We start from the raw sequence: 23,144 nt of genomic DNA, 5'->3' as shown, positions 1-23,144 counted from the left end.
ACCCACACCTAACTTTATCCCCTAAGAGACAACTTCAGCCTTCCACAAAAACCTCTAAAATGCAAGAAACCCACAACTGTGACTCATGGCACACAGGGTGGCGTCAGCTATCTTAATATAAACATCTATATCTACCTGCTTGTAATTGATGAAGAGCAATACAGTAGTTCCAGGAGATACCTCATACTGAAGTAGAAAGATAACCTACCTCTTATCAGTGTGATTTTCTTCCCTGGTTATAAAGAAAGCTAAGTAGAGCTGTAAGGGGTGCTTGGCCCAATGATTACTTAAACACGCTGTGCAAAGTAGAAGAGCAGAAAGAAGTGAGCCAGTCTGCAACGCCATCTAGCCCACTCATTTTAAGCACAGCCTTGAGGCCCACAGAGAGAGGGCTTCAGCTATTTCTGTGGGTAGGTAGAAGGGAACAACACAGTCACCATGAAAGGAGAAACAAGCATTCGCAGGGAGAAAGAAGCCTATGGGAAAACAAAACAACAGAAAAACCCCAGCAAACCCCAGTGATTTTATGCCTATGGATTTCACCAGTCATGCAAGGTGCCAGGATGGTTCCTTCCCTCGTATTGAGCAAATCGCAGCCTGTGCATGGCGGTACAGATGCTGGTGTAACTAACCAGAATAACACACTTGTGAATGGAATTACATATTCAATACTGTCTTTTATAGTGTTGCACAGCAATGGTAGGGCTTCAGAGAGCTTATTTTGATGTAAGTCCCCAGGGTTTTTTCAGAATTTAATTTTAATTGCTGTGCTATGCATGATGGTGCTGAAAATAAACTAGAGGAGAAGAACAGACATGGAGAGTATTGAAACACTTGGCTTTTGTTTTAATTTGTAAATTACAACAGTATTGTTAGGAACTAGTCAGGAATGTGGTAACAAGAGGAAAAAGTACAGAAATACACTATATTCATCTAAATGTATTTGTATACATTTAAGTATATGAAGTCCAACAGGGCTTCCAAATATCACAGTCATTGGCAGGGATTTTGACAGATCAAAGTACTAAATCACTGTAAAGCCGAAAGTGGGTCTTTCTCATTTAGAAACATGAAAATTATTTCTATATCTAACAAAGCCAGTTCTCCATAGGCAGGAAAACAGGAAGGAAAAATTTCTTAGCAGAAAGAAACACTGACATATACATTATGTGAAATATGCCGAAATAGGGGCTGTTCACTTGTCCTACATCTTCAAGGCTCCTTTCAAATTTTCCCAAAATATCTCCTGCTGCTCCTCACCAGAAGGCCACTCCAGGTAGGTCTTGGTGTTCATGATCTTCCGCAGCTTGCAGAACCTCTTGGGAATCGCTTGACTCTGGATGGGTTCCAGAAGGATGAGAATCGCTGCATCGTTGTTCTCATCAAAGAGGCGGAAGTGCGAGAAGTCCAGCTCGTACTTGCACCACTCGCTCTGCACAAAGTGCTCGGACAGCACAAAGAGCGTTTTGTGGCTCTTCTCGATGGAGTCGATGATGTTGTCCACAATCCACTTCCCGGGCACAAAGTCCCGCTTGTGGAGGCAGAGCCGAAAGGGGGGACAGGCCTGCTCCAGCTCCCGCACCATGATGTTTTCCACCCAGTCCGAGTCATTCTCGCTGTAGGAGACAAAAGCGTCGTAGCAGAGGTCCTTTGGGGGGGCTCGCCTGGGCTTCCGCTTGGCCCGCAGCCATGCCCAGGTCATTCTCAGGTACCAGACCGCGTGGTACTTGTAGCCGACAGCCACGAGGGAGAGGATGGCCAGGAACACCAGGGTGCAGATCAACGACACCATGAGGGACCGGTGGCACTCCATCAGCGAGAGGTGCACGGCTCCAACCTGAGCCCCTCTCACTGCCAGGGGAGAGTCACACACGTACTTGTCCGGCCAGCCCACCAGCACCGGCGCTAGTCCTGCCTGGTGGTGGATGAAGGAGAGGAACTCACAGGAGCAGATGAAGTTGTTGTCGCTGGCATCCAGCAGCTCCATGTGCTTGAAGGACTCGAGCTCTGCCTTGGAGAAACTGTTGAGCTTGTTTCTTCTCACTGACATGGCCACTAAGTTAGGGATGGGTGCCGCATCAGGCAAGGTCTTCAGCTGGTTTCTGGTGAGGTACAGCTCTTTCAGAAACGGGAGCTGCAGTCCAAACTCCTTCAGGTTGTTCGCGCTAACATCCAACACTTCCAGCGTTGGGGGAATGCAAGTCGTTACCTTAGGAATTTGAGTTCTGGAGAGGTTTAAATATTTCAGGGTCTTTGGCCATTCACACACATCTGGAATATCGCCAAAATTATTTTGGCTAATGTCTAGGAGAATTAGGTGTCTCAGATGAGACAAACTTTTACCCGTCATTCCTAAGTCACTCAGTGAGTTCTGACTTAAATTTAGAGTTTGCAGTGAGGGCCAACCACCCTGACACGCTGAGTGTTCCAAACTCCGGTCTCCAAGCAAATTCGAGCTAAGGTCAAGATACTCTAATGATCGAAGACGTTGTGAAAGCCTGCATGGTACCAGAAAGACCTTGGTGTTTTCAACTGTGACTTTGGTGAGAAGACTTAGTAGACTTTCCACGTCCTGAAGGTCTGTAAACAAATAGAATTGTTCTATAGATAATTTCTCTATTGTAATAACTTTAATAGTCTGTGATTGATTTACATGAATTTGCATTTTCCATCGTCCAGTTCCCATGAGTCTACAGTCTATGAACTCAACCTCCTCTAATTTTGGCATGTCTGCGATAATGCTGACAATCTCAGGAACAGTGGCGTCTGTTACTAAGGACTCTTTGAAAGAGATTTTGTTTGCAAAGGAGTTAGACATGACTCTCAATAGTTGTGTTTCAGCAGGTTCATTGAGGTCAATTTTTCTCACTTCTAACCAAGTGACAGAGTGCAGAAGGTCCCTGACCATTGCGGAGACTATGCTAATATTTCTTATGTTTATGATCATGTGATTGATCTTCCTAATCGGCTCCAAACCTCCTGGCTCGTACTGACTGAGGTTGCCACCGTCAATCCACAGCTTGTCAAGAAGCGCAACGCCCTCAAAGTCCCCTTGCCTGATTGTGGAGAGCCAGGGGTTGCCCAGGTGGAGAGAGCTCAGGTTCCTCAGATTAGAAAACAGGGAGCTTTGTCCCAGGTCTCTGTAGGAGTTGCCTTGCAGGTGGAGGTGCTGGAGTGAAAAGAGGTGCCCAAACCACACAGGGGACAAGTGAGCCAAGCTGTTATTTGACAAGTCCAAGAGCTCCAGTTTCCCAAGGGAGCGGAACGAATCCTCATCTATTGAGCTGATTTTGTTGGACTGCAGCAGCAGGGCTCTCAGGTTCACAGCCTGCCACAGGTCCTGGGATTGGATGTGCTTTATCCTGTTGTGGGCCAGGTTTAACACTGTGGTTTTGGCTGTGAGCCCAGGTGGAATGAAGTCCAAGCCCATGGAAGAGCAGTTGCAAATCTCAGTAGTATCACAGGAAGGACAAGTCTGCTTCATCTCTTGCTCTCTGGAGAGATTTACAGCTAAGACCATGTAGATGGCCCACACTTGCCAGGTGTGTGTAGCTCTTGATTTGTGTTTTGTTTGGCTGAACATTTCACTGTAGGAAACAGAAAGGAGACAAGGTAGTGTCAGGTTTTAGTTTTGAACAGGAACTGAAACAATTGAAAACTTGACAATCTGTCTGACACTCCCACTTCAGCCGCCCAGATCTGCAGACATGGTGTGCTACTCATCTTTGGACTCCAGGCATATCATGTCTTAGCAATCTTCAAGGACCATTCTTAATGTTCTGCCTTTTCATATGTGCATTGGCTATGGCTCTCACCTCTGACATCTCTTGCATTGTGCTTCCCTCAAGAATGAAGCTACGGCTGGATCTTTCAACTCTAACAGGGGTTTAACAGTCCCGTAGTCCAGATCTGGACTAGGTAATCATGTGCACCTTCAGTAAGCTTGCAGAAGACACCAAGTTGGACGGGAGTGTTGATCTGCTAGAGTGGAGGAAGGCTCTGCAGAGGGATCTGGACAGGCTGTATCAATGGGCTGTGGCAAACTGCATATGGGCTAACAAGGCTCAGTGTCAGGTCCTGTACCTGGGTCGTAACAACCCCATGCAACGCTACAGGCCTGGGGAAGATGGTCTAGAAATCTGCCTGGTGGAAAAGGACAAGGGTGTGTAGGTCCACGGCTGGCTGAACATGAGCCAGCGGTGTGCCCAGGTGGTCAAGAAGGCCAACAGCATCCCCGCCTGTATCAGAGATAGAGTGGCCACCAGAACTAGGCAAGTGATTGGTCCCCTTCTACTTGGCTTTGTGAAGACCCTCACTACAGGAGAGACATTGAGGTGCTGGAGCAGGTCCAGAGAAGGGCAATTAAGCTGGTGAATCATCTGGAGCACAAGACATATGAGGAGCGGCTGAAGGAACTGGGGTTCTTTAGTCTGGAGAAAAGGAGGCTCAGGGGAGACTTTACTGCTCTCTACAACTACCTGAGAGGAGGTCGTAGCGAGGTGGGTGTTGGTCTCTTCTCCCAAGCAGCAAGTGATGGGATGTGAGAGGAAATGACCTCAAGTTGCACCAGGGGAGGTTTAGACTGGGTATTAAGAAAAAAAACATATTCACCAGAAGGGTGGTCAGGCATTGGAACGGGCTGCCCAGGGAGGTGGTGGAATCACTGTCTCTGGAGGTATTTAAAAGACATGTAGACATGGCATTTAGAGACATGCTCTGGTAGCGGACTTGGCAGTGTTAGCTTAATGGTTGGACTTGATAATCTTAAGGGTCTTTTTCAGACTAAATGATTCTGTGACTATGATTCTAAATGCTCGTAGCTTTTGTAGCATCAGCCTGCCCATATAGTATGGCTACCTGACAGGGAGAAGCCCAGACAGGAGCATGTTCTTCCTTCTCACCCCAAGTGTGCTGTGGCTTCCAACACTGCAGACTTCCCCAGAAGAGATTTTGAGGTCCTCTGCATAGTCTCACCAGCCTCAGGGCTTTCAAAAAGCAAAGTTGTGTTTGCTCCTGGCACACCCTTTTAGACACTGTGTAAGCAATTTACATTCTTTACTGGAAAGGCAGAACATGCTGATATGCAACCAAACAAGCCTATCACCCTTTTCTGAAAATCAGCACTGGTAATAGATGGGAATTGGATGCTACTGTCAACATATAAATGGTGGATGTAAGTAGAAAAATACTGATTTTGATTTACAGAAGGGCTGTGTTTCCTGCCATGGGTGCCAAAGATCATTTTTGCATTAGCTGCACCGGAAAATAAGTCACTTATTAAAGTTCACAAGACGCTCTTAAACAGTTCCAGTACTGCCGACAAACAATACCCCCAAATCTTGAATAACCCTCCAGTAAATACTTACCTTGTGTACTGCATGCTGTGTTTCAGTTCCCTTGTGTGAGAATCATGTATTCTGGGATCCAAGTGATCACCACGCACCTGCGAGTACAACAAAAGCTGTAAACCCTTTGGCAGGTCTGATGTGATGACAGTCCTGGAGTAAGAAAATATTTCAGTGTGCTTCTCAAACAAAACTTTATGTTAACTATTTCCCAACATCCTCTAACTATTCAGCCTGTGAAGCATACCAGTCTACACGGCTTTTGCTTAATGATTGCTCTCCTAAGGAATCCATGTCTTCTGAAGAGTTCAGCACTGTCCGGCATACATGACACTGTCCTTCAAACTCACATTTCAACCGCTTCTATCACTTCTGCTGACCTGAAAATAAGCATAAATTGTGTTTGCACTCTCTTCTTCTCAAGCTGAAATTCAGTGGCAGATCACTCTCCTTTTGTCGGTCATCACCCATCACTGGAAAGGCTGATGCAACCATTTTGCGTAAGTCATTCTTTCACAATCACTTCCTCCAGCATTAAGTGCAGAAATAGTTCCTAGGCAGAGCTGCATTCACCTCCCTGTATCTCTGCTTTCAATACTTATTGTTTGGTATGCACTGGGAGGTTATTAACTATACGGAGCAACAGAACATTTGAGAACGGAAAAGTTATTTTGTTGTATAGGTTCCATAAAATGTTATCAATAAATAAATTGATATATGTATTAATTTGATAAAAATTTGGAGTCAAATTGTTCAGCCAAAGTCAGTGCTAGAGAAACATGTAGCATCATTTCATTTTCTAGGACACAAGCAGCCTTATGTTATCAACAAATAGAACACGTGTAAGAATGAGAATGGCATTCTGTGTGAAAAAGAAGACAGTTTGAAGGAAAGTATCCACCTGTAAGCACCCAAATCGATTCTGAGAGGGGAGGTTTGATAATATTTCAGCCTGACTGAATGGAAACACATGGTTGGTCAAATGACCGTAAAGGTATAGGGAGTCTTCCTACCAGCTCTGAAAGGGAAACCCATTCAATTCTCAAGGGTGCAGACAGAAGCTAGAGTACATCTCATAGCAACCTTCAGTCTCACTGAGTTGAAATTAGCATTGCACATTAGGTTAAGGACTTGACGCTTTCCAAACAAAAAGGAATTGAAAGACTGAAATACCGTTGTATTTTCTGTCTGCTACAGAGGGTAGATGATAATCATAACAACATTTTCAAATAGAGACAGCAGCTGTGGGACACAGCAGAGAAGGGAAATGGTCTTTTAGTGAAGGGGTATCACCAATTTCCCCAAAGCTACCTCTTCCCTATAGCACCACTCAGTTCTTGGTCTGAAACAGGGAAGACTTTCAGTTTTCAAAATGTATAAAAATGTGAATTCTGAGTTTTATGTGACTCATTCCTATATGCTTTTGTCATCAAAACTGCAACTCCTTGATACAGTTAAACATAGTTACATTTATGAGAACTTTTGAAGAAGACCACATATGAGGACACATACACCCCTGAATGCAAAACGGGCCTGCTCTTCTACCTGTTGCAGCTTCACCACCATGCGTTCATGGAGAGTTGAGGTAGGTGCCAGCTATTTCTGCATAAGTACCCACTTTCTCCTAGCATCCAAGCTCAGCCCACTCTCATCATGCTTCTAAACTGGGCTTCTGGTTTCTCTCAGAAAGAGAAGACTGGAGCACCCCTACCCAAACTCCCATGCTGCAGTTTAGAAACCAAGCAGTTCATTTCAGTAAGCTGCTTCAAAAGCCAAGAAACCTGGGTGGGTCTTCTGCTGGTTTCCATCAGTAGGGAAAAAAGTCTACAAGCAACACATCTCTTTCTCATTCCAGGTCAATCTGCCAGGATTTATAAGGTTATCCAGGGACAAGAAGGTCTGAGGATGCTCAGGGTGGCTGGAAACGCCGTCTGCAAGCTGCCCCACACACAGAAGAAACACCTGCCTCCCAGAGCATCAGCTGTCAGACTCAAAACAACTTCTTGTGAAATCAGAGAGTCTAAAGTAGGAGAAAGCTGCTGTCTTCTAAGGTGAGAATATCATCCATTTTCCCTTTCTCCAGAGTAAACACATGTTTAGCATTGAACAAAGTTGCACCTTGTGGGTGCTTTCTCTCAGCCTTCAAGTTTAAGCTGGGATTATCCTTCCTCCTTTGTTTAAAAAGAGGCCATGTGCCTTCACCTGTGCCAGTACATTCCTTTTTCCCATCTAGGGGGGCACAGAGCTGCAAAATGTCTGTGTATTTGTGACTTCAGGTGTTATAAGCAGAAACAACACACAAGCCTCTGCCAACAGATAGATAGGGCTGAGGCAGAACTCTGGCCATCATTTTTGAAGGTCTCTTGTTTCCTGTTTATTTGACAGCAGAACAAGCAGCACAGATTCCCTCTGCCAGCTCTTCCCTGATCCCCAGCTACAGCCTGCTCAGCATCCCTGGCTCCCACAGCTCTGTGTCAGGTCCCTGAGTGCTGCCTGAGGGACAGGCTCCTGCCACAACCCTTCTCCACTGGTAAACTGCTGCTGCTAGACAGGGCAGCGACCAGTGATGGAGGGCTGTATGAGATGAGTGTTGACCAAAACGGATGCAGAAACAGAAATACACTTGTGTGGGATAGAACCCCACAGGGATGAAATTGTTTAGCAAAAGCCACAAACCAGGTGGAAACACTGGTCCTCAATCAGTCTGCCATCACGTTTACAAGGATTATTTCACTGTTACAACCCCACTGTCTCTTCTTTCTGCATCTGTGTTGTGTTACTCAAGGAACGCAGCTTTGGGATCAGACTCCAACTGCTAGAGCCCTGAGCCCTCTTCCCTTTGCCAGCTAGAGGTACTGACTCCTCCATCTCCAGCTGCATCTGGGCACATTACACTCTTTAAAGCACTTCCCCTCCCCAGTCCCACGTGAGGGGATCCTCCAGCCTGCCCCCTCCCTTCCTTCCTTCTGTATGTCAGCATCCACATTCAGAATGCTTTTTGCTTTTCTGCTGAGAAAGGACAAGCGAGCAGTGCAGAGGGGGCACAACCCAGGTGACACCCTGCCCCAGAACCCTGCCTTGAAGAAAAGGCAGAAGCAGTAGAACGGGGAGGGAGCTTACAAACACATTGGCCAGGCTGTGTTATGAGCAGAAACGCCTTCCAAATATTTGCAAGCAGTGCAAAACTGCTTCCTGATACTTACGCCTGGTAACCAGGATGTGTCAGCGTGTTGGCTTGTCTGCACCGGTGCCAGCTGGACTGAGTCGGGGGCACTCTTCTCCTAACCCCCCAGGAAATGGATGGCGAGGAAAAGTGGTCAAAGCTGTGCTTGCAGTCTTTGGAGCAGGAGGTGTAATACTCGTGTAATTAAAAGCAGAATGGCTTGGCATTCTTTCACGGTCCGGGAAGCAGAGCCTTGGCATGCATTGCTGGTGCCTGTGCTTTAATTTGACTTGCAGGGCTTCAGCTATTCATCTTCAAACTACAACAAGAAAGAGCACTATAACAAAATATAAACATTTTTAACTTTGCCATGTCTGGTATCAGGCCTACCTGTCAGCTGCTCAATATCCTGGTTACATCTTCAGACTGAAAGTTTAAATGCAAAGGAGCAGATTAGCTTTGCTTTTCTTCTGGGCTGTCCTCACCCTACTGTTGTGGCAGAGCATGGAAGTGGTGTGTAAATGGTTACTCATGCAGCAGCGAGCCTTCGGGACTGCCTCTGCCAAGGAAGCAGAGCTGTGTCGTGTTTTTTTTATCCTATCCTGTCTGAAAGCATTCAGTGGGAATAACATGACGCTGATTTGCTGCCTTAACAGAGGAGCAAGCGAGGAGGCAAATTCACAGGCTAAGGCACCAAAGCTTGTTCTAATAACACAGAAACTTTTGTTTTTCTAGACCAGTTGCATCCACATGACTCAACAAGAGAAAAGACCTCATTTCTGGCAAAATAGTCCTGATGAGGTTCTGACTCCCAAGGAAGTTGCATCAACAGAAAGCAGTCTACATGCAAGGCAAAGCTGGACAACGCAGTTCCTCTCTTACTTTGCACTTTAGGTGAGCTGAAAACTCTGTTTCTGAAGCAATGTTAGGATACTCCATGAATACACAGTTACAAAACAGTAAATGCTGTAGCAAGCGTTGGCACCCTGTTCTGAAGACCGCTATGACAAGCACATAGAGCCCAATTACCAGCACTGCTCAGAATTGTTGCTCCAAAATGAGAACTCTGAGACAGCTCATACAGAATGGGTCCCCCCAGCCATCACTGCTTGCTCCCAGAACCGCATGGAGCTGGATGCCAGAGAAGCATACCTGGGTACCACTCAGTATTTTGAAGGGCTTCTTTGCTTTGCACTACATCTTGTTGTGTCAGTCAGTTTGCTTTGCTGTATCCCAAGCTACATGACAGAGATCACGGGCTGCCCAGAGAGCATTTGGAGACATAAAACATATTTGCGGGTTTTAAGAAAACAAGGCGCCATGCCTATTCCAAAACAAGGATTTTGCAGGTTTCCAGACAGAGCCACAACCACCCTCAGCTCGGGCCTCCCAGGAGGCAGCAAACCTGCTTGCGCTGAGATGGTGCCGGCCCCCAGTACATCCCCAGCTATCAGGGGCACTGTAGGTGCCCCAGGGTTGGGTTCCTCAAGTGGGCTGCACTGTAAGGGGGTCAGGAAATGAGATTAATAGGATCTCTTACTCTCACTGTTGGACAGCTTCCGCTTCATTTCTTCTCACTAGGAGAGAAAATACCCTGTCACAGCCCACCGGGTGCAAGCCATCACTGGCAGGCTGTTGTGAGGGAGCTAGGGTTTGACATCCCAGCACTGGAATTTCCCACAAGGAGGAAAATCAGCTTTGCTCAGCTCTGAGGAAAAGCTCCTTCAAAAGAGGCTGAGCAAAGGGACACGTGTGTCAGTGGGCTTCAGTGCGGGAAAGGTCCAGCAAACCTTGTCTTGCCTCACTGAGAGGAATGCATGGACACATGTCTCATGTCTAGGTCTAACAAGTGCTGACAAAGTACTTGCTTTCTTTCTGGTTTTGTTGTTGTTGAGGGGGTGTCTTCTGTTGTCTTTTTTAATGGAAGGGAAACATTCCTGGGAATGGGACCAAGTCACTGCAGAACCAGACAGAGTTTGTTTCCTGAATGGAGGTGGAAAACACTGTGCTGGGGTGCAGAGATACATATTTAACTGCTTGTTGTACCAGAAAAAAAGTGATTGTGTTTAAGAGTTGGGCAAGAACCTGAGCAGGAAATGAAGCAGATCATTATCATATGCCATAAAAATATCGAGATTTTTGTGTTTGTTCCAAGAAAGACAATGCCAGGATATGTTTTGTACAGGTAGTTCAGGCTTTGCATTCAGCTGCTGCCTCCTTCTGTCTCTGATGACATGAAATATTTCAGACATGACAGTGCATTTCAGAAACATAAAGCCGGTCCATTCCAAATCTTTGTTTTTGGTCATTCAAGGCTTCAGAACATCTTCCTTCGGTGCAGGTTCTTCTCTTGATTTACCACCTATCAATGCTCCATATTTTTTTTTAAATAGGGAAAAATCTAATGAGTTAATTCCTAAGTTTTTTGCACTGGAGAAATATTTCATGAGTCTCTCACAGGGATTATTTCTATTGTGTTCCTTTACAACTGTATAATTTTTTTATACCAACTTTTTAGGAACTTGGATACAGCAGAGCTGTAAACACCCATGAAAATCTTCATTTTTACTTAAAGTTAAAATTCTGATCATAAAACGATGCCAGTATTTGAAAAGCATGCATTGACTCTGACAGAGCCACCAAAACATCTTCAAATAATTAGATATTTCCAATATGTGACCATTCTCTGTCTTTCCAGTCTTGAACATGATTGAAAACAGACATCCCAAGCTGATTTTCAAGTACACGCTCAGCTATTTTAATCATTCCTCCTAAATTACCCTCAGATTGTGTTTCTTGCTCTTTTGTAAGTTTCCTTGAGTGTAGCAATACCAGCTTAGGAATGATAGATTCAGAACAGGCCGTGTAACTCCTGTGCCTGCGCTGCAAGATGCCTTTTTGTTCTTATTGCAATATCTACAGAAAGAAACACCCCCTATCAGGGGTCAACTGCCAAAACAAGGTGCTTTCTACTGCTGTGAAATACCCACAATTACAAACTTTGAACTTAATTCCTCCCTAACATATCACAGAAGCATAGACTGGTTTGGGTTAGAAGCAGCCTTAAAGCTCATCCAGTTCCAAGCACCCTGCCAAGGGCAGGGACACCTTCCATTAGACCAGGTTGCTTCAAGCCCCATCCAGCCTGGCCTTGAACACTGCCAGGGATGGGGCATCCACAGCTTCTCTGGCAGCCTGTGCCAGGGCCTCACCACCCTCACAGGGAAATTTCTTCACAGAATCTAATCTAAATCTCCCCTCTTTCAGCTTAAAGTCATTCCCACTTGTCCTGTTACTCCGTGCCCTTGTAAAAAGTTCCTCTCCAGATTTCCTGTAAGTCCCCTTTAGGCACTGGAGGCTGCTCTAAGGTCTCCCCAGAGCCTTCTCTTCTCAAGGCTGAACAAGCTCAGCCTGTCTTCACAGGAGAGGTGCTCCAGCCCTCAGATCATCTCTGGACTCACTCCAACAGGCTTATGTCCTTCAGGTGCTAGAGCTCCCAGAGCTGGATGTAGTACTCCAGGTGAGGTCTCACAAGAGCAGAGCAGAGGGGCAGGATCACCTCCTTCGACCTGCTGGTCACGCTCCTTTTGATGCAGCCCAGGACACGGTTGGCTTTCTGGGCTGCGAGCGCACACTGCCGGCTCATGTTAAGTTTCTCATCAATCAACATCCCCAAGTCTTTCTCCTCAGGGTTGCTCTAAATCCAGTCTCTGTACAGCCTGTAACTGTGCTTGGGATTGCCCTGACACAGGTGCAGGACCTTGCACTTGGCCTTGTTGAACTTCATGAGGTTGGCACTGGCCCTCCTCTAAGTGTATCAAGGTCCCTCTGGATGGCATTCCTTCCCTCCAGTGTGTCAACCACACCACAAAGCTTGGTGTTGCTGGCAGACTTGCTGAGGGCAAACTCAATCCCACTGTCCATGTCGCTGGCAAAGATGTTAAGCAGGATCTGTCCCAGTACTGACCCCTAATGAACACAATCCAAACAGTCTTCTATGGCATTCAAACAAACATCCAAATGAAGCTGTGTGCTTCGGTTGATACGCTGGAGGGAAGGGATGCCATCCAGAGGGACCTTGACACGCTTGTGAGGTGGGCTGATGCCAACCTTATGAAGTTCAACCACGACAAGTGCAAGGTCCTACACCTGGGTCGGAGCAATCCCAGGAACAGAAACGGGCTGGGCAGAGAAGGGATTCAGAGCGGCCCTGCAGAGAAGGACGTGGGGGTGCTGGTCGATGAGAAAATGAACATGAGCCGGCAGTGTGCGCTCGCAGCCCAGAAAGCCAACCGTATCCTGGGCTGCATCAACAGGAGCGTGACCAGCAGGTTGAAGGAGGTGATCCTGCCCCTCTACTCTGCTCTTGTGAGACCTCACCTGGAGTGTTGTGTGCAGTTCTGGTGTCCTCAACATAAAAAGGACATGGAACTGCTGGAACAAGTCCAGAGGAGGGCCACGAGGATGATCAGGGGACTGGAGCACCTCCCGTATGAAGACAGGCTGAGGAAGTTGGGGCTGTTCAGCCTGGAGAAGAGAAGGCTGCGTGGAGACCTAATAGCAGCCTTCCAGTATCTGAAGGGGGGCTATAGGGATGCTGGGGAGGGACTGCTCATTAGGGACTGTAGTGATAGGACAAGGGGAAACGAGTTAAAACTTAAACAGGGGAAGTTTAGATTGGATATAAGGAGGAAGTTCTTTACTGTAAGGGTGGTGAGGCACTGGAATGCCCAGGGAAGTTGTGAGTGCTCCATCCCTGGCAGTGTTCAAGGCCAGGTTGGACATAGCCTTGTGTGAGATGGTTTAGTATGAGGTGTCCCTGCCCATGGCATGGGGTTGGAACTGGATGATCTTCAGGTCCTTTCCAACCCTAACTATTCTATGATTCTATGACATGCCATGTAGAGCATGGCTGTGCATTGGCAATGCAAATGTAGCCAGGATGGTCTAGAGATGCCTGAGGGAGTCCTCACCACAGCTGACCACACTCTCCCAGAGTGGTGCTTTTAGGCAATTGCTTCAATGGGAAAATTTTTCCATTGTTTTTCTTTCTCCAGGTTTTGTTTCACTCCAGTGGTCTTGGCCAGGTCACAGTGTCTGTTTGAATTAAAGGAAGCATAGGCTGGGCAGCAATGGCATGGACTTGAGAGGGAATCGTCCTTTCTTAACGATGTCCCATTACTCCAACAGTGACAGTCCAGAGAAACTACGGGTACTGCAGGCCTTTCCGCAGGACTTAGGAACTCCAGCAGAGATCAAAACTGATGCAACAAGCACAAGGTACAAGCACAGGGTAAGAGAAAACAAAAAAAAACCCACCTCTTTTCACATGGAAGCAAGTAGGGAACTTGTACAAAGACCACACCAAGGGCTTGTAGTAATGTTAAAAAGACTTTTGTAGAACTCTAATGAGTGCAGGATGCATTTGCTTCACAGTTTGCAGCTTTTGGACAGAAGAATTATCAAAGGAAGAGGAATCAAAGGAAATAGCATAGACAAAAAAGTAAAACCAACCAACTTCCATCTCAACAGAGAAGGATAAGTTGGTTCAAAGATAACGATAGGATAACAAAATTTGTCTACCTTACATCTGCTGTATTGTGGGAAAAAACATCAAATTAGATGCATTCCCTTACCTTGTATCAATTCAGGCAATATTATTCCAACATTGAACTCACCATGAGGTTTGCACTTGAAGGCAAAAGAAGATCTTTGTTTCTCTGGGTCTTAGCATCCAGTGTTTAACAACACTTACCCAGTAGGCTGTCCAGCTGGTTTGTTTTCAGCTTATAACTTACACAAGTGTCAGCATAAGGATTCTTTTCTATTTACAGAAATTATGTTACATTTGCACTTCTTTCATGTGCTATTTTTATGACATCATTTTAAATTAATTTCCTGTATGTTCCATGATTAATAGTTTCAACAAATTTCCCTTAAAATCAGTCCTTCGGAGTACTTTTTTTCTCTGGGGTTGGTTCCTTGAACTCTTTTTTTCCCAGCTCATGCCTAGGAGCGAAAGGCCAAGCAAAGCATACTGAGAGGCACAACTCTTTTTTGGTCACCTCTCTGGTGTCCCCATGTTTCCATCTGATAGTGTCCTCTGTGATTGCAAAATCTTCCAGTTGAATAGTATCTGTCAAGGGTCACTAACAAAAATGCAGTGAGTAACGGGAGAAGGGTCAGAGAAGGTGAATGCTGGATGAGCTTTTCTCCCCTACTGTTCAGAGGCCTAATTTTTTCTATAAAATAAGTATTCCTCGCACTTGTCATGGTGGAACACAGCCTATGAATGAGCTTGACTTGTTCCCTCTTTCTGCAGGTGAAGAAATCCCATCTCCAGCCTGGGCGGCCCCTTCCTTTTCACAGGGAACTCAGAAAGCAGCTGGCAAGCTGGTTTGCTGGACAAAAAACCCCTGTGAGCTTGTAACTTGTCACCAAGTTACGGGACAACATTGATACCACTGACTCACTCTAGGTAAATCAGGTCTGCAACTGGCTTAAGGGAGAAGGGAAAGTTTCCATTCATTTTGGCTCCTCCTGCCAGAACAGCATCCTGGCCATGAAGGAACTGCTTTGTACTCTGCTTTGCCTCTTACTCCTGCTAGGAAGTCAGTCCCTAACAGAAACCCTCCCATCCACCAGGAATGCCACCGGTCATAAAACAATCCCTCCCCGTTTGCTTTCCCTAGCTCTGTTGGCACAATGACTACACACGCTGCCAAAGTTAACAAGCAGGCACATTAATCCCTCCTCTTGCTAGAGAGTCTTTCCAGACCTCTCTAAGCTTTCTGCCTGCGGCTGTGTACGGAGGCAGGTTTGTCTCAGGGTGATTGCCTATCTGCAGAAGAAGGGCAAGCGAGCACCTAATCTGGAATGACTAAAGCGCTGGAAGGCAGGGGACCAGCATTGCTCTGCAGCTGGTTTTTAAATCTGCAATTTTTCATTCGGGTGGTTTACTTTGGCTCTCTGTCCTTGGTAAACATCACACAACACGGAAACCAGGAAATACTCGAGAATAAACAGAGAAATGGGCGATTACTAATAGATCTCCCTTTGTCATCCCAGCAATCAGCCTTACTTCGGCCAGATCTTGCTATCCCAAGAGGAGTAAAACCTCCCTGGGGAGCTGCCAGGAGTGATAGATACCCCCAGTACAGGAGGCAGCTGGGATGGGGGGCCTCAGCACTGCCTACCTTGTGCAACCACTGCCATGCCTGGCTGTGCAAACATTTGGAAGCTGCAGGCTGAGCAAGGGCCTCACCCCAGCTGCCCCGGAGGCACAGGATGATGAGAGGGTCACCACTGTGCCTCTGAGGCTTCTCTGTCCTGTTCTGCCCTTAGAAGTTCCTGTTTCCCACTCTGCAGTTCAGCCAGGGGTTTTCCTGCCCCTCCAACCCTTTTCCTATAACCTCTGGCACAAAGAGAACTTTGCAGATAAAGCTGTGCCTCTAATCGTGTGTTTGCTCTCTCATTAGATGGACCCCTACTGCATTTTAAAGAGGGAATTAAATAGTGAATGTGCTGAGGTGCTGCAGAGCTGTCTGCTTGCATCCACTCCTCCTTGCTCTGTTCCCCCTCCTCCAGGGTGAAAAGCCAGGAGATGGGACAGACCAGAGATAATGAGATCCCCCCCCAGCTCTGCATCCCCACTGGGTCACTGCAAGCACGTACGCTTAATCTGGCCTGCCCATTTGGCAGGCAGCAGGACAAGACTGCTCCTGCAAGAGGAGGCACTGGCTTTGCCTGGCTCTGAAAGCTGTGATCTTCTGTCCAAGAGGCTGTGGCAGGGGGGTGTCACTGAGAAAAACTGTCACAGTTGATCCATTTCCTACAGGAAGCAGGACAAACACAGACATTGAGGGCAGATATCCCATGACTGCTCCAGTCCCGTGGCAGAGGGGATTTTTTGGAACCCAAGGGCTCCCTAAACTTCTGTAAATGCTCCTACAAGTGAGGTACAGAAGAAAAGGAAGTGCTACTTTCTCCTCTTCTGGACATGAATATGGGACACCCAAGAACTAAATGCTGAACACTTACACGTCTAAAGGGGCAGCAGGATCCCAAACGTTGCCCCAGTCTCTCGGTTGTCACTGAAGTAAGACTGTGCTGTCTGATTCTTAAAGCACATTACGAACGTCTCTAAACATAGCTTGCTGATGATCTACCTACCAAAAGAAAGCTGACCTTCTTCCCTTCTCTCTTCGTTATAGGAGAAACATTAAAGTCTAACTGATAAGATTGAATTTGAGGAAAAAAATCCCTGCCGTAGATCTTTTTGCACAAGTTTTGTAGGCAACATTGACATCCAGCTTCTTGCATAGGCCTTCTGGAAACTTGACTTGAGGCCATTTTGATAGGGAATACAGAGGAAGGGTACTGTTACCAGATCTGCAGGTTTCTCAACTGTGCCCTAAATATCCACTGCAAAAAATATGCTTTTAAGTCAAGCTAAGTAAAGGCTTAAGCTCCTCAAAAACAAACAGACATGCACGTAACAAACAAAATGGAAGCCTGTGTCCTGGGAAGCCAAGTTTCAGTATGGTAAAAGGAGTTAAGAGTCAAAGCACATGCAGTGGCACTCCCCTCTGATAGCACTGGGTTTGGCTAACGGAGCAGAGCTGCGAGGCGCAGGAGAAAGACAGGCTTTCCAACAGAGCTCAGTGTTTGTGTGAAAGCAGCAGCTGCTGTCCTGCAGGCACACTAATAGAGGTCAGCATCTCACATAAAGAGCAGGCTTTAGCTCACCTGTAACTCTAAAGAAATCTGGAAGCTAAAAGGTTTACTCCAGCTTGGGAGAAACCGCCTCTTCTACCCTCAGAATAAACTGTACAACTGGAAAACAGTTCTCAGCATAAACTGTACAACTGGAGGCCAGTTTTCCGCGTTGGCAGCACACAGCATTCCAGGCTGCTGCTACGCTGCACTGCAGTTCCCGTGGGTTCAGTCATGCTAGACACCGTACATATAGCCTGTCCAACAAGTCACAGGGCAGAGCCAGCCTGAACCAATCTAAATCAGGCATGCCACAGTCTGCCTTCTCCCTTTCTCTGGAAGTTAAAACAGGCACCCATAGGCAAGTGGGTTGATCTAAACAGGGGTGGATGCTGATATACTGAGCTCCTTGAGGAGCTTGGGAGCTCCAGAGGCTTCCTACTTCTTCCTCTCATGAAACCCTTCCTTACCAGGGTGTCTGTTGGACCTCTGGCTTGCAGACTTCTCTTAATATCTACAGGATGTGTGGGGCAATGCTGGGTCCACAGTAGTAGCAGTAAAACCCGAAACAAAGCAAAAAACCACTACCAAAAAACTCAAAGCAGCCATTAGGCTTTATTCACTGCAGGAATACATGGGGGAATTTGAAATCAGCAGGTCAGCCCCATTACTGTAAGGACATATTTGGTCTGTCATCTATTAAAACGCAGGGCTGCGTGTGCCTGGCAAATGCTTCAAAGTTTCCTTTTGATCTTTGCAAAGATAAAACTGTAATATTTTTGTAGGTATATGAGAACTTTAGCAGTAACTAGTTAAAAACCACTTAACTTTTGAAACTGGTGCCATCTGTTCCCTTTATTTATGTTTAGAACTCAATACTCACTCTCTTGAGGACTTGTCTAACAAACTCTATACGCAACATCAGAATACCAGTGATGATTTGGCCAAAACTCCTGCTTCACAGGTCTGCGGATGGGGCTGTTCATGTAGCAGCCTTTAGCTCATCCCTCAAGTCAGCTCTTCAGAAAGAATACTGTCTTGGTTAGGCTTCATGTTTCTCTATTATAGCAAATGGCATATCGGGTTCTTGCAACCAAAACCAAGCCTGCAGCTTACTGAGTTTCAGTCGTGTAAGCTGTTCTGGATGATGGTCACAGGCTTACATTTCACCAAAGAAATTGATAAATGAAGAGTTAACAAATACTTTATATCCCACTTATGGATATAAGAGAAACTCAGAATCTTGCCTGGTCAGAAAGCAGAAACACTCAGACAGGAAAAGCTTGTGTCACCTTGAGCCCAGCCCCCACAGGCTGCCTGCCCCAGCATCTTGATCAGGACTTTGTGTCCCAGGTTTTTGCTTGCCATCAGGAGCATCCCACCCTGTAAGCTGCAGATAGCTCAGGCCAAGCCACGCAGAGCTGCAATGTTCAAGGCTGCAACTGAAAGCATAGGTAAACTCTACAAGCCAGGAGAGAGGGAGACCAGCTGCGCTTGCTGTGATGTACCAGTGCTGAAGGTGATAGCAAAGTGCCAGGAGACAATTGCTCAGCCACATCTTTGCTCACCAGAGCAGCAGCATGGGAAAACTGGATGACTGAGCCTTGATTAAGCAGAAGATACCTATGGTCTGACTTGTTGCATCCCTGGAAAGTGCATTACATGCCAAGGATATGCAGACAGGAACAAATGATATGCGGTACTGAAAGTCATTTGGTGGGTGCATGAACTGAGCGCAGCACTAGCAGTGGGAGCCATCAGGCACGCATAGTGTGTACCTGATGTCCTTAGCCAATGGGAAGGGGTGGTAGGTGCCTAATTAAAATCTAATAACTGAAGGAAGAACACAAGCTGTGATTCAGCAGAGTCTTTCATCAACAGAAGCGGGGCTGACATCTCCTCTGGTTAACAACTGATTGCTGTCCGCAGAGAGACTGAACAACCTGCAGGCAGCTCTGGAAAGAACAGATCAATATGAAAGCACCGCTGAGCTCCAGAAACCATTTACACCATATACCATGGGTCATGTGGCTGAAAAGCACCGGGTGAACAGAGGGGAAGCAAGGTCTTCCTACGCTACTCTGGAAACAGGGTGGCACTGAGGTCATTTTCCATTCGCTCACAAGCACCACACATCCCATCCTGGAGGTTTGTGTGCGGTCACAAGCTGGGCTGGAGGAAGGGTGAGCTAGCCGGTGTGCAAGCGGCCGGAGGAACGCCGCCAAGCTGCTGCCTTCCTCATACGAGGGCTGCTGAGACAGACAGCAAGGACCTCCCACTGCCACGCTGCTGTCTCAGGTCTGAGGAGAGCGGTGGGAAGGTTGTGGTGTTTTCTGCCATTCCGGCAAGATTCCCTTATCAGCTTCAACATCTGGCTCACACTTTTTGGCGTTTCCTACAACACACAGCAAAGCACCTTTCATCTAACAAGGCCTTGTTGAGCAAATGAAGTGAAACATTTCTCCCCTAAATCAGAACCAGCGACTGTAGCAGGTTCTCACTGACGGCCAAGCGCGTTGCCGCAGCACCTCAGCATCGCGTGAGAAGGTTATTTGTAGTTTCGAGACAGCCCCGCACCACCGTGCCCGCTGACTCCCAGCCCAGCCTTCCACGTCATCGTCCCTGAGAGCCGGAGCAGGTCCAGCACGTAGGCTCCTCCAACATCTGCGCTAGCGAAGACGTGCGAAAGCATCGGCTTCCCCTCACAAATCGTGCTTCCACTCAAAATTAAAACCAAACAAGCGTCTCCGGCAAACCGCACGTTTTGCCGGCGCGGTTGGAGAAAGGAGGTCTGGCAGAGCCTCTCACCCCCCAAGTACAGCAGCCATACCCCAGAGTGCGACAGGGATGGTCAGGGGTAGCGGTCTGTCACCTGCTCAAAATCACTGCATGGGAGTTGGTTTACTGAAGAGGATGGGAGCTTCTTGGTCTCTCATGGCAGTGATGTGCTCCTCCCAAGAGATGCATACGCAATGCGCTCAGTTGCAAGCCAAGCTTGGCTGCTGGTAGTTTAGCTGACAACGATTAAATGACTGGTTTTTGCTAGATGAGAACTTTGTCCACATCAGCTAGAGAAGCTCATCTGGCACCGGTTTGTATACTGGGGAGGCCCCTCTTTCCAGGCCAGCATGGTCCCTGCTTGTGCAGGTTGTTGGCAGCCTCCAATCAACAAAAGCTCCGGGAGAGGTGCGTGGGGCGATATGGAAGCACCAAACCCATACCGCCTCTGAATAAGGCTGGTAAACCCTCACTGTCCAGGGAGCAGCTCCCATGTACAACTAGGGCAGCGACCAGGAACAGCCCCCCTTCAGAGCAACTCCAGAGTTAGAATAGGTTTGAGGGGTGTCGTGGTTTAAACCCAACCACAAAAATCGTTCACTCACTCCCCCCGCCTTCTTGCCCTCCCTCTACTCCTGGAGGGATGGAGAAGAAAATCAAAAAGAATGCAACTCCCATGGGTTGAGATAAGAACAGTTTAGAAACTAAGGTATAACACAAACCACTACTGCTACCACCAATAATAATAATGATAAAGGAAATAACAAGGGAAGAGAATACAACACCTCAACACCAGCCGACCAATAACTCACCCCACTCCCCCCAGCCAAGCACCAACCGATACCTCCTCCAACCCTGCAGTCCCTAACCCTTCCGGGTAACTCCCTGTTACATCCCGGGCATGACGTGCTGTGGTATGGAATACCTCTTTGGTCAGTTTGGGTCAGGTGTCCTGTCTCTGCTCCCTCCCAGCCTCCCCTCCTCCCTGGCAGAGCATGAGGCTCACAAAGTCCTTGGTCAGACTAAAACATTTGAGCAGCAACTGAAAACATCGGCGTTATCGGCTCTCTTCCCAGGCCAAAAAGTGAAAATATAGCACTGCAGTAGCCACTAAGAAGGAGAAAAATGACTGCTACTGCTGAACCCAGGACAAGGGGTTGTGCTGCTGCTGTTGAAGAAAGCCCCAAGGAATGAAATATAGCAGAGGTCACAGAAGAGGTGAGGCACATGGCGTGCGACCCACAGAGACAAATGAGGCATTTTTGTCAGGCAGGCACAGACAGCTTTTGGAGGGAAACCTGCTCCAGAGATGAAGGGAGGAGCAGCAATATTCAGCTTTAGCAGCAGGAGAACGCCTGTGTCTGTGTATTAGTGACGAGCTGCAGAGGCAGCGGGTGTGAGCTCCCAGAACCTCATCTGCAACATCACTTTGTAGGGCTGGGACAGCAAATCCTCCCCCTGCTCTGCTCATCACTCACCCACAACAGGGCAGAGCACAGCTCACCCGCTGCCTCCTGCCCCTCCACATCCCACAGCTCACGAAGACAAGGAGCACCACTGGGTCTCACCCAGCAAAGCATCCTCCAGTGCAGAACTGCCAATGCCAGGATCCTCCTTCTCTGGCTGCCAGCTTCCCCCCATCAGAAAGGCAGGTGAGTATTGCATGTGCAGTAGCACAGCAGTCCTGGAGAGAGTGATCTCTCAGCATACCCAAGGGTGCTGCAGAAGAGGATGTGGTAAACCCTGCCCTGAGCCATTCCCCCATAAAGTGAATAGGCAGACTGAACAACGGGATGGGACAACCAAAGGTACAAGGTAAAACACACCCATAGTGACGGGAAGGTGCCACCACGCACCTTTCCCACAAGTTGCTGAAAGCAGAGCAAACACATGGAGAGGGCAGAAGATGGATGTGCCTCGATGACTAATAAAAACAAACAGGGGGTGTTCCCTGAGGCTCTAAGGGGGAAAAGCAAATGCTGGGAAGCAAAGCCGACCACACCACTGTACAGACCAGCCAAGACCTCACCTAGTGGGACAGCGGTGCCAGCTCTATAGGAACCTGTGGCGCTGCCGAGGCTTCCCAAGCGGCATCAGGGCTCTTCCCGAGGCAGAGAAGTTGGGTGCTGGAGGTGACGGCACTGCCAGCCCTGGGGCAGGTAGTGAGCACCTCCCATGCCTCCTCCTCTTCCGCCCTCTTGAGTGGATTAAGATCGTTAACAGCTCTCTTTAATGAGCTCATTTACCCCCTGGCAGTCAGATCCCTCAGCTGCCCTCAGAGCTCTGAGGCTCATTTCTGCAAGCCCAACAGCGAGCTGCCAAGCTGGTCATTGCTCCTTGGGGCAGCTGGAACAGCCCTGCATGCCCAGCTCCAGCTGCAGGACAGACCGTGTGCTCATGACAAGAGCCATGCTCCTTGGCTGAGCCTGCCGGCAGGCATTGGTACCGTCCCACATGTGCTTTGAACCCCACAGGCAGTATTTGCAGCTCAGTCTGGCCAGTGTGCTGCTCCCAAGCAGTTCACACCTGGATCCCAGGCCAGACTGGTGCCAGCCAGACTGCTGGCTAGTCCAAACCCTCCATACAGAAGCAAGCTCAACACCACTTACCAAGAAACATGGTCCCAGTGGACCTGCGTTGGATGCTCCTCTTCCCTTAGCTCTCCGGCTTAATGCTGTGAGGGGCTTGCTGCGGCTTGGCAACGCAAGGGCAGCTAAACACCCCTGCAGTAGATGCTGGCTTTGTCCAAATGCTGTCTCTCATAGTACCTATAAATCTTCACAAAAGGTGCCAGTAATATTCTCTGGCTCCAGGATGGAAATACTGGACCAACTGGGCAGTCTTGGCCAAGATGTCCTGTGCGAATCAAGGACAGCGACAACTTGGTGCCTCTGTCCCCTGTGCATATATAAAAGAAGCCACAAATCCACTGGGAGCAGGGAACAGGACTGGCTGTCTCTTCTCCCATGTCTCTTATTGGGAAAATGTTCAATGTCCTGAGCTATGGAGCATTTGCATTGTGATAGAAATCAGCACACTTGTTGGATGGCCCATGTTTTTCCCCCTCTTCCATCAGCAGCCCTACTAGTGAACTGTGCAAGCCATTCCTCTTTTATACTGGCATTTTTGTTTCTCCCTTTGCA

At 47.7% G+C, this 23,144-nt stretch overlaps 1 protein-coding gene and 1 long non-coding RNA gene across 11 annotated transcripts; one reads left to right on the top strand and one right to left on the bottom strand.

Moving 5' to 3' along the window:
* Positions 1 to 816: 816 nt before the first annotated feature.
* Positions 817 to 23,071, bottom strand: LOC136021131 (toll-like receptor 2 type-2). Of its 8 annotated transcripts, none has more exons than XM_065693028.1 (5): positions 22,611 to 23,071; positions 8,549 to 8,827; positions 5,593 to 5,725; positions 5,367 to 5,443; positions 817 to 3,587 (listed from the first exon to the last, which is right to left on the bottom strand). In XM_065693028.1, the coding sequence occupies exons 3-5, from the start codon at positions 5,668 to 5,670 to the stop codon at positions 1,205 to 1,207; spliced, it is 2,538 nt and encodes an 845-aa protein (XP_065549100.1). In that variant the 5' UTR covers positions 5,671 to 5,725; positions 8,549 to 8,827; positions 22,611 to 23,071; the 3' UTR covers positions 817 to 1,204. The 8 variants fall into 8 exon arrangements, with proteins under 8 accessions (XP_065549100.1, XP_065549119.1, XP_065549109.1 ...); XM_065693047.1 differs by lacking the exon at positions 22,611 to 23,071 and adding an exon at positions 22,031 to 22,047; XM_065693037.1 differs by lacking the exon at positions 22,611 to 23,071 and adding an exon at positions 8,899 to 9,096.
* LOC136021165 (uncharacterized) lies at positions 5,373 to 15,921 on the top strand. Of its 3 annotated transcripts, XR_010615689.1 has the most exons (7): positions 5,373 to 5,845; positions 6,149 to 6,238; positions 6,810 to 6,930; positions 7,201 to 7,396; positions 9,244 to 9,402; positions 13,699 to 13,801; positions 14,831 to 15,921. It is a non-coding gene; the product is annotated as an uncharacterized LOC136021165 (long non-coding RNA). The 3 variants fall into 3 exon arrangements; XR_010615690.1 differs by lacking the exon at positions 6,149 to 6,238 and having other exon boundaries at positions 6,800 to 6,930; positions 13,699 to 13,788; XR_010615686.1 differs by lacking the exon at positions 6,149 to 6,238 and having other exon boundaries at positions 6,800 to 6,930.
* Positions 23,072 to 23,144: the final 73 nt, after the last annotated feature.

This window comes from Lathamus discolor, chromosome 1 (genome assembly GCF_037157495.1).
Source record: "Lathamus discolor isolate bLatDis1 chromosome 1, bLatDis1.hap1, whole genome shotgun sequence".
NCBI classification, from domain to species: Eukaryota; Metazoa; Chordata; class Aves; order Psittaciformes; family Psittacidae; genus Lathamus; species Lathamus discolor.
This window is presented reverse-complemented; position numbering and strand designations above follow the sequence as displayed.

Bases quoted from the DNA above. Each gene is read 5' to 3' on its own strand.
- LOC136021131 (XM_065693021.1), bottom strand. From the start codon at position 5,639: ATGGATTCCTTAGGAGAGCAATCATTAAGCAAAAGCCGTGTAGACTG. The intron at 5,499-5,592 runs GTATGCTTCACA...TTCTTACTCCAG, and splicing joins AGCAAAAGCCGTGTAGACTG to GACTGTCATCACATCAGACC. The intron at 3,588-5,366 runs GTAAGTATTTAC...TGTTTCCTACAG, and splicing joins CACAGCATGCAGTACACAAG to TGAAATGTTCAGCCAAACAA.